Raw genomic sequence first — 11,550 nt, 5'->3', positions numbered from 1 at the left:
ACAAAATATTCAAAAATTTCATTATCTTTTATCCTATTTGGAAGGCGATGCAGCTAGGATAATGTCTAATTTTGAAATGTCGTCACACAATTACGAAGTCGCTTGGAAATTGCTTTGCGACCGCTACAATAACAAAAGATTTTTAATAAATCAGCATCTTGGTTCATTATTTAACATACATAAACAAAATACAGAATCAGAAAAATCTTTACGTTTTTTGGTTGATCACGTAACAAAAAATTTGCGCGCGTTGAGCAGCCTAGGCCAGCCAACGGACAAGTGGGATACGCTGATCATACACATGATGACTTCCAAGTTGGATAGTCAGACGCTTTTGAAATGGGAGGAATTTCGTAGCACGCTAGATGAAATACCAACATTGGATCAATTCCACACCTTTTTGATCGATCGAGCCAACGTTTTAGATTCATTGCACCGTAATAAGTTTGATAGTAACCAAAGAAACGGTCAATCGTATTCTCGTTCAAATAACATGCCAACAAATAATTCACAGCACAAGCAAGAACGTCATTCATTCACAAAATCGTTTACTACTACTAGTGAGCGTAAATATAATTGCATTATTTGTAATGATAGTCACAACATCTATGACTGTTCAGTATTCAAATCGAAAAACATACAGGAGCGTTTAGATGATGTAAATAAATACAGTTTATGCATGAACTGCCTTCGCCATGGGCATGCCGAGAAGGATTGTCGCCTAGGGCCCTGTAGAATTTGCAAGAAACGTCACAATACTTTACTTCATGACCCAAGCGATAATACAAGCAATTTATGCCAATCCGAGGCTGTTGTTAATTTATCTGAGCATTTAAGCACTCAAGTCATTTTGTCCACAGCCCTAATCAAAGTATACAATACAAATACAGGCTCGTTCCAGCAGGTTAGAGCGCTTCTAGACTGTGGTAGCCAGTCGTCGTTCATCACAACGTCACTAAAGAGCAAATTAGGTCTTCATTCCACGCCTATAGACGCACTTAAAATCATTGGTATTGGCAACAATCATTCTAACAATGTCGTAGAAAGCTGCACTGTTAAAATACAGTCTTTATGCAGCCCATTTAATACAAATTTGTCTTGTCTCGTACTAAACGAGCTAACAAGCGAGCTGCCTAAGGCTCCTATAAACAAACATATGCTAAAAATTCCTAAACATATACAGCTGGCAGATCCCACCTTTGACCGACCTGCTCCCATCGACATGCTGATTGGAGCCGACTTATTTTGGGACTTATTAGGGAACGAAGAATCGTCTCTAAGTCCTTCAGGACCTAAACTACGAAGCTCAAAATTAGGTTGGTTGATATCGGGCCCAGTAAAGTCAAAATGCGCAGTCAATAATGCAATTTACACAAATCAAATACAAAGTAATCACGCCATTATAAACTCTACATTGAATGATTTAGATAATTCACTAGCTAAATTTTGGGAGTTAGAGGAACTGCCCACAAAATCACGTTTAAACAATAGCGAACAAGCGTGTGAGGATCATTTTGTAGCTAACACTTACAGGACAGAGACGGGTAGGTTTTGTGTAAGACTACCCCTAGTTGATTCTCCCGACTGCCTGGGAGACACTTACGCTCTCGCGAAGAAACGTACTTTGATAAATTTAGAGAAAAGGTTCAAGAGAAATACAGCTGTGCAATCTGAATATTCAAAGTTCATTCAAGAGTATGCAGAATTGGGACATCTCTCAAAATCAGAAGTCACCAAACCATACTCTAGCTATTCTTTATTGAAGCGAAAACGAGGTGAGAGTTTAGTTAATGTAAATTTAAAGTAAGTAACAAAGAGTAGGTGGACGAATTGACGCCTATCATTATTCGTTCGAAAAGAAGCATCCAATACTGTTGCACGCTTCTAATCACTTAACCAAGTAAATTTTCCAACGAGAACATTTACGTAACTTTCATGCAGGTCCGCAATTACTATTGGCCACAGTGCGCGAAACCATCTGGCCAGTCAATGGTAGATACTTAGCCAGGCGCACTCACAACAAATGTGTTCGATGCAAACGCATCCAGGGTAAAACTTTGTGCCCTAAAATGGGTAATTTACCACCCCAACGCCTTAATCCTGACTTTCCATTTTTGTCCGTTGGGTTGGACTTTGCTGGTCCATTCTATATTTTGAATCGTAAAGGCCGTGGCAGCCGATTGATAAAATGTTATTTGTGCTTATTTGTTTGCCTACGATTTAAATGCATACATTTAGAGTGTGTTAGCGATTTATCTAAGGAATCTTTTGTTATGACTTTAAAACGGTTTATAGCACGGAGAGGAAAGCCAATTGAAATATTCTGCGACAACGGCCGCAATTTTGTAGCTGCTGCTAAAGACGTAGGTGATTTTATAAAAAATAACACAGAACCTCTATCTGGCTTTGCAAGTCAAGAAGGTATTAAATTCATTTTTACTCCAACTTACGCTCCTCACTTTGGCGGCATCTGGGAGGCCGGGGTAAAAGCTGCAAAATATCATGCAAAACGTGTAATCGGCAATAGTCACCTCACATTTGAGGAAATCACAACCTTGTTTGCCCAAATAGAGTCAATATTAAACAGTCGTCCTTTGTATCCTCTATCATCATCTCCCAACTACCTCCTTTCCCTAACTCCGGGGCACTTTCTTATTGGAAGACCTCTAACGTCGATACCATCAGCAAATCTAAAAAACGCAAAAGAACACTCACTGAAGAGGTTTGCACGGCTAGAACAGATTCATCAGCACTTCTGGAGGCGCTGGTCCAAAGAATACATAGCAGAGTTACAGCAACGAATCAAATGGCGGAATGACACCTCTAGACTAAATGTAGGAGATCTGGTCTTGCTGCAAGAAGACAACACCCCTCCCTTGAACTGGAGACTTGGGCGTGTTACCAGACTATTCCCTGGCGCAGACGGTGTATCAAGAGTGGCCGACGTCAACACAACAAGAGGAAGTGTACGGAGACCCCTAATTCGTCTGTGCCCTCTACTTACCAGCGTTGATATCACGGGTTAAAACTTCCGTTTTAACGAGGCGGGAAGATGTTGAGGCGTTCAGCCTCCTTGCTCCAATCTGTGCGCGACGCGGCGTTTTATTTTTAATTAGTTTAGAACTTCTTTTGTTCTCTCTTGCTTTTGTCGTCGTACTGAACTGTCATGGTTTCAATATATTTGTAAAACCGTAAAAGAAAGCGTTTTAATTAAATGGCACCATGTTCTACGAAACAGTAATTTAGGGCTGATTTTTCAATCAGTTGACTTTTAACTATCATTTTGACATATTATTGCCCATACTGAAACTGTCAATATGCCAAACTTATTCTACAGTTAAGAGTAGGCGCACACCGTTGATTTTTCGTCGGCCGATAGTTTAGTCGGGCAGTTGATCAGTATGGGCATGTATGGGAGTGCGCACACTACGCTGATTCGATTTGGCCGATTCTTCATACCATTTAAAATCGGGCACAACTATCGGCCAACTAAAAATCAACGGTGTGCGCCTACTCTAAAAGTTATCCGAGGATTGAAAAATCAGCCCTTAGTAGTTAGTGACCTGATGATTTTGATTACTGCAAGAGTACGACTCTCTCAAATTTAATAGAGGCAAACGGAGGGATTGCTCTACACTTCCCTCACTGACCAGATGGTTCGGGAATGATCACGAAGAATACTGTTATTCATTTATTTATTTAAAACTAGCTGACCCGGCGAACTTTGTTCCGCCTTAATGGCAANCGGGTCCTGAAACATTGGAACGCGTGAAACTAGTGCTGCCTGGTCGCGGTCGGGTCGACTACCGCGCTGCGTGCTTCTGCCACCGCGAGCTGCTGACCATCGGCTACGTCTGCTCCGTCTGCCTCAGCGGTGAGTGGCCCCGGCTTCATACAGGGTGGAAACGATAATATGTTCCTGCCTGAGGCATCATCATTTCAGCCATAGGACGTCCACTGCTGAACATAGGCCTCCCCCAATGCTTTCCATGTTGATCGATTGGTAGCGGCCTGCGTCCAGCGCTTCCCTGCTACCTTTACGTCGTCGGTCCACCTTGTAGGTGGACGTCCCACGCTGCGTTTTCCGGTACGCGGCCTCCATTCCAGAACCTTGCTGCCCCATCGGCCCTCAGTTCTGCGTACTATATGCCCTGCCCATTGCCACTTCAGCTTGCTAATCCGTCGGGCTATGTCAGCTACTTTAGTTCGTTTACGGATCTCCTCATTTCTGATTCGATCTCGTAAAGAAACACCGAGCATAGCCCTCTCCATAGCACGCTGTGCAACTTTGAGCTTCTGTATAAGGCACTCACTAGTGAGCGCGTTTGATGCAAACTCACACTCAGCCCACTGGTCGTGGTCGGGTGGTCGGGTGGACGTAGTGTGAGTTTACGTCAAACNTGAGAAATAAAAATGACTTTACTTTAAACATCCAGACATCCAAACTTTCGCATCCGCGACTTCGTACGCGTGGACCTCGTTTTACTCCATTAGGGGTGGAGTTTCGTATAATCCGCTTTTAGCATCTATAGCGCATAAATAAATCTAAAAATGGCTTAATAGTGCACAAAATTGGCAATAGGTGGCATAATAATGGTTACTTTTGGGTTTGAAATGTGATTGAACGATGACAACTAACAACAGTTGTCAGTTGGGTAAAATTTTATTTTATTTGGAAAAAGACAAACAGTGGTAAATGGGTTAACGTGCGGGGGCTGAAAAATCATGTTGTGACGTCACGCGCGAATATTGGAAATTTTTGAAAATTTAAAAAGGTCCTTAAACTTCTCGAGGCTCTATCTTCGGTAATACTGGATGGATTGAGGTGAAATAAAGACTAGTGTATTGTATGTGATCTAAACTTTAAATTAAATCATAATTTAACTTAAAATTACAACTTATGCGTGTTGTCCATTCTATTTATGTACCTAAGTGGTTAAAATCTTTAGCGAATACTTTTCCAAGAAAAATCTTAAGAATAAGTAAGGGACATTAATTAGTCAACGACTGTGGTATCTTATGAATTTAGCAATTTTGGAACAAAACTATATTTTCTGGTAAGTTATTGGCAGTAATTACAAGAATGATATTGATGACGATTCTTACGATGATGAAAGAATCATTTTTATTACTGTTTTGTCCATCATTATTATTACGAGACAAGTTTGTGTATTCTCTCAATATTGTAAATTTATGTTGGCCCCTCTTCATTTTCACACCATTCCCTTTCACGACCTTTATCATCATATCTCCAGTTGTGTGCATCACCCTTATTATTATAGAAAATAGCCCTGTTTGTTTGTTTACCTTGAGGGCTTCCCGCAGAATACTTAAATTCAGCGAAAAAGTTTCAAGGCCCTAATTTTCCTAGGGTTCCGTTGTGTATTGAGTGTTTTTCCCAGTTGATTTATTATGGTCAGTAACAATTTTCGTTGAATACCAAATGAGCTGGGATGTAAGTTTGTGCGTAAACTCGAGAGAAAGTCGGAAAGATATTTTTGTCTTCAGTATAAAGTTTGAATATTAGAAGTACCTATTATTGTTTCTTCGCTGCGAGACTCGAGTTTTGCGTTATGAATTGCATAACACCGGTCGTTTGAATGGAGAGTTGTATGAAAAGTTCAAAGGACTTGGCTTTCCAACAGAATTTTTATCACTTGAACGAGCTTAAGGTGTAATTTTTCCCAAATCACTCTTATGTACCACGTGGTATCACGTAGGTATGACATAAGGTTTTTTCAAATCATAGCTTTTTCTACAACTTTATCATGGTAATTTCATATTAAAAGTATAATTAATAACTTCTAGATACCATCATCATCACCAGTCATTTAGACTCCACTACTGAAGGATTAATAATAATAATTTACCAGAGGCAAAATTGAAAATTTAGCCTACTCTTCGCACGCTGGACAGATGGGGCCTGATGATCTGATATATTATTGGAGAAAAATGACAAAGTACCTAAATATTATTAATTGACTTCAGTAATTACTAACATCCATACCTAATAGAAAGCTAACAGTACGTTTGATTGCACCTAAATTGTGTCATCAGGCACGATAATTGCCTAATGAGGTATCTTCAGACCCACATTACTATCCAAATGAGAACTGATATCGGGTGACTAGATGATTGTCATTGTAGTATCAATATTACCACTAATAGACATACTTGATATTATTGATTTGAGAGCCTTATTATGATTAAGCGATGCTTGAAGTGATTCTAGGTAATCTCTATTCAAAGGGGTTGATTTGATTGATTATAATATTCCTTAAATAGAAGCATTGTTGAGATACATAACTTCATTATCTTACCAACATTTTTAGTATTGCTTGGCTTATTCCTCTTTTTTGCTGTTTTATTTTTGTGCCACGTCATATTATAACTGTTCGGTTTTGTGATGACCAATCTTCAAAAATGTTATTAATATTCCTATAATTTATCTTATAAAGTAGAAAAAAGATTTCCAGAAAGACCGGTCGGGTGCTGCCACCATCCTGATGCTTTTAGATCGTTGGCCCACAGTCAGGAGTTTTAGCGGTTTTTAGCAGAACTTGAAGTTGTAGTTTAAGAAGACCTCCCAGTCAGTCCTTAGGGGAAACTTTTTCCTGCAGTCCTTAAATCGAAACGAATTATTTTCCAGCAGCCGATGTCTTTGTTGAAACGAAAGCAGCTACAGCTTTTGCGTGAAGTTACAAATATACTTTCTCACAAACTTCCCCGTATGTAATTTTAGAAGCACATAACACACAACTGTGCACACAACACATCTGCGCAACTCGTAACATAGAAGGCGCGTCCCACGCTGTTTGCCAAATGTTATTTACCGTACTGTCAAAGAAATGGGAAAATATTTTCGATTTTTAATGTCAGATTCTGCATTGGATATTGGATCCACTAGACTATTCTGCTATACTAATACAGTGTGAGTCACGTTAAAGTGTACATATGAAAATAGATTAAACTAGACCTATTTTTATCGATAAAAAAGAGGTCAAAATGTTTTTGAGATTTTTAAAAAAAAAATTACATAATTTTTTTTCTTCCGATTACTTATTGTAAAGAAAACGTAATAACTTTTAAACTAAGAGGTATATTCTGATAAAATAAAAACTGTGACAGTCAAAATTCCACGCGGGCGAAGCCGCGGGCGGAAAGCTAAATATAAATTTTGATGGGACATCGTTGGATCGTCCAGTCCTAAATTAATTAAGCAACGCTTGAACTCGACTCTGGTACTAAATGGGTATAAACCATTCTAAACAAGGTAAAATTATTGGGAATAATTTATGTTTACAAATGCATTATTCTCAAAAGTTATCAGTTCCTACTCGTAATAATCTAAAGTACTAACAGGGGTTTTACGTGGTTTGGTATTTCTAAGCTTAAAATCACTTTGTAGTTTAACATTGTGGGAGTTGTCTAAATCAAGGAATTTTCCTTTGACCTTTGAATGAGGTTGTGTAATTTTAACATCTGCATAATAAGGCATTTTGAATTTGACCTTCTGAAAGTAGTAATGTATCAGAAACATTATTTTGTTATTTTAATTTTCATAGGAGGTACAGAAAAGGGCACATCAAGCTTATGCCCGTATTCACAAACATTACTATGAGGTCTCACAGTACGGGTAGACGCAGTAGAGTGACACACAAACAAATCATAGAGCTCTAGAAACGAGCGTAGAAACGCTGTGCGTTCGATTTATTGCTTTATTTAAGCAAGCATCATTATGTGAATACGGATGTTAGTCCTATAGTACCTATCTTATGTGGTGGTCAGAGTTGCTATATTGCAACAAACATTTAAATTCTGACTAGTTTTTAGGGTTTTCGTCTTTACTGTTTCCTGGACACTCTAATTTCTGCTAATCATTGTATCTACAGAAAAAAATAATTTCCCATTCTGAAAATATCCACATACGTTCTTTCTACAGTCTCAAACTATAATCTGTGACAACTTCTGTACCTGCTATAACTATGGATAGATAAAATACCAATCTTAGCAAAACTTTCACGTAAACTCATCTAGCTTGTAACAGAACCTCGTAACGAAAAAGGCTCGACCTTCGCCACTATTTTTTCACTTTAATCCCCGAGCTCGCACAAAGCGGCTATAGGTTGTCAAAATAAAGTGTTATTCCTGAAGAAATTCCCTTGTTTGCTCCCACGCCGTTCGCTTCTATGAGTTTGTTTTTGTGGTACCCTTTATTTATTCCGTCGTAAGGCCTAGATAATGATCATCGTTTGAGACACATAGCTCCGCAATATCTAACGTAAGAGATGTCAGAAGGTTCGTATATTTTTTATCCATCATAATCGTCATCATCATCATTTCAGCCACAGAATGTCCACTGCTGAACATAGGCCTCCCCCAATGACTTCCACGTCGCACGGTTGGTATTTTTTATCCACAATGAGGAAACTCTTTGCCTGCTCACCTGATGGTAGGTAAGTGATGATCAGGCCAAAGGAGGCGAGCTTCACCTATAATCCTCAACAAGATATGCTGCTAACATTGTTGTTATGGTGACAGACTTGGGTTAGTGAGTGGTAGATAGCCAGGCGGAATTAAAATAAGCGCTACCACCAACTAAACCGAGCACAAAATATTGCTCTCATTGGGAATCGAACCCGGGACTGGTTCTGAAGCAGGTGTTCTTACCACTTGGTCACAGAGATAGTGAATTCGCAGCCAGCTTTTGTATTCTCTTAATTGTACAACCCTAAGTCCTTCAAGGTAGTAACTCATTTTCTAAAGTAACTTTTGATAATAATACAGAAAATAATAAATTAAAACACCTTTTAAAAGGCTTCAAAAAGTTATGGCACAAGCAGTTTGTCAAAATTATTAAACGAAATAAGTAATATCGTGTAACTTACTAGACAGTTGAATACCCTTGGGCAGTACCTGAAAAATAAAATAGTATTATTAATATAATTTTATTATATTACCACGTCAAAACTTTCTTCTTCATCATCAACTCTTATTATTTCAAGAAATATTGTTTTGCTAAAAATAAAAACATTACTTGGCATCTAATTTTACATGTCCTACTTATTTAGAGTAATATTGAATGAAACAAAAAATGTAAGGTGAACGTCGTCACTAGTAAGCGGTTAAAAAAATTACATCTACAGGGTGTTAGGTAAATGGGTATATGAGCCGATACTATCCCATGTTAACATGGGCATATAAATGGTATGGTGAAGTCAGAAATTTGATATCATCATTTATTTATTTTTTAATTGTCATACAAAATAATTTTTATAACATCCGATTTGTATGAAAATTTAAATAACTAAAATGAAGATATGTTACTGTAAAAGCTCGAACTATGGTTAATCTTAAGATTTAAGTGTAAGTCTTAGGATTTACCGACATCAGTTGGTAAATGTAAGTATTTCTGAAAATAGGACGATTTTTTCGAGCTTTTACCATTCGAATTCAGTATATGCTAGGTTTTACCTCTGTCAGCTGGTAGATGTTGGTTTTAGGAATAAAACAATGAGTAATTCTTAATTACTTACTTTAATCAATTATTAGACAAAACAGGTACATAATATTATAAAGGTATCATATGATAGTAATAAGTAAAAACTAATACCAACTTCTTATATTCGTTTTGTGTCGTTATTGTTTATAATTTGTGCTTACTGTGTTCAATAAATTCTATTTCTTTCTTTCTTTCTACCTTATTTAAATTATTTTGATAAAACCGGCCAAGTGCTTGTCGGACTCACGGTACCATTGATTTATGATTTTTTTTTTAATTTAAGTTTTTTGTATGAAAGATTTACGCGGTAATAGGCGGTTTACGATTTACGAGGTATTAAAAAAAACGAGGTTAGAGGGGGGGGACCTATTTTTTTCCACTTTGGAAGCGTCTGTCACGCAAAATATTCGGTTTAGAAAAAAAAATTTTAGAAACCTCGATATCATTCTTGAAGACCTATCTATAGATACCCCACACGTATGTTTGATGAAAAATTTTGAGTTTCAGTTCTAAGTATGGGGAGCCTCCAATATTTATTATTATTTTTTTATTTTTGCATCAAAATCTTAATGCGGTTTCAACAGTATAGCTCTTATAGTTTCGGAAAAAAAATGGCTGTGACATACGGACGGACAGACAGACATGACGAATCTATAAGGGTTCCGTTTTTGCCATTTGGCTACGGAACCCTAAAACCACATAACGTATATTATCTCTGAATACCTCAATCTCTATCATATCAATTAGCTTTTCTTCGCCGCCTATAGTCAAAATATCATAGCGTTTTATACGCCTGTATGAACAGGCTTCCTTCTTTTTAATGTTTTTTGCAGTTTTTACTTCCTAACGGCTGACATGTTTTGTTTTTCAATATTTACCGTGCCATTAATGTAAATCCTAAGATTTACCAACGAAATGGTGGTAAGAGTTCGAATCGCAAACCTTTTGGGACATTTACCATTAGGAATTGGTAGATCTTAGGTTTTACTGGAATATCTTAGGATTTACTGGAATTCGAGCTTTTACAGTAACAGATATAAATTTTCTGACTTCACCATACCATTTATATGCCCATGTTAACATGGGCTAGTGTCGGCTCATATACCCATTTACCTAACACCCTGTAGATATATGTATGACGGATTATACAGCGCTCCTAACGGAAACTTTCAAGAACTTTAATTTTCATACCATTTTTTAACACGCTCGCTAGTGAGGACGTTTGATGTAAACTCACACTAAACTCTCAGATGTCGGAAGCGACATTGTTTTAAACTATCCAAAGATGAGACGGAATATTAATCTTGAATCTACATACATTAGGAGTTTAATTCTCGGAAGCGATTCCATTTCACAAATAAATACGGAACGCGGAAGACAAGAGACAATAATGTTCAAGTAGACGACAGCACATCAGACTATACAGGGTGGAATTTTGTAATGTCACCTGGAGGGAAATTACCTACTCATAATACTGTAGATAACCGCCTCTGTGGTCAAGTGGTTAGACCACCTGCTTCAGACGCAGAGGTCCCGGGTTCGATTCCCAGTGGGGGCAGAATTTTCTGTTCGGTTTGGTTGGTGGTAGGGCTTGTTCCAAGTCCGCCTGGCTAGCTACCACCATCTTACCTTAGTCTGTCGCCATAACAACAATGTTAACAGCATTGTTGTATTCCGGCAGTTAGAGGTAAGATAGCCAGTTCCTCTGTGGTTGAGGATTCCGGGTGAAGCTCGCTTCCACCATCGGCCTGATCGTCACTTAACATCAGGTGAGATACAGGCCAAGAGCTTCCTCGTTGTGGATAAAAAAAGATAGAAAATTTTACTGAAAGAATACATTCCTTTATTTTTGAAAAGAAAGAGAACTGCATTCAAATATTTTCGATTTTTTTTCGAAAATTCACTACCATACCATTAAATTTTCTGTACATAATTAAAATCACTAAAGATTTCATAGAGAAGATTTCATTTCATATCCTTTCATTTGATTTATCAAGTTTGTTAGAGAGATTTCATCCATATACTTAACCCTAACGATCGATGTAATA

The 11,550-nt window shown here is 37.8% G+C and overlaps 1 protein-coding gene across 1 annotated transcript; it reads left to right on the top strand.

Moving 5' to 3' along the window:
* Positions 1-1,664: 1,664 nt before the first annotated feature.
* Positions 1,665-3,231, top strand: LOC114352840 (uncharacterized). Its single transcript, XM_028304584.1, has one exon. It carries the CDS (start codon positions 2,070-2,072, stop codon positions 3,024-3,026), a length of 957 nt encoding a protein of 318 aa, XP_028160385.1. The 5' UTR covers positions 1,665-2,069; the 3' UTR covers positions 3,027-3,231.
* Positions 3,232-11,550: the final 8,319 nt, after the last annotated feature.

The sequence above is a fragment of the Ostrinia furnacalis genome, unplaced genomic scaffold, assembly GCF_004193835.3.
Source record: "Ostrinia furnacalis isolate ACB-3 unplaced genomic scaffold, ASM419383v2 OfSCF0152, whole genome shotgun sequence".
Taxonomy (NCBI): Eukaryota; Metazoa; Arthropoda; class Insecta; order Lepidoptera; family Crambidae; genus Ostrinia; species Ostrinia furnacalis.
The sequence above is the reverse complement of the archived record's forward strand: the minus strand, read 5'-3'. Positions and strand labels throughout refer to the sequence as shown.

Bases quoted from the DNA above. Each gene is read 5' to 3' on its own strand.
- LOC114352840 (XM_028304584.1), top strand. From the start codon at position 2,070: ATGGGTAATTTACCACCCCAACGCCTTAATCCTGACTTTCCATTTTTG.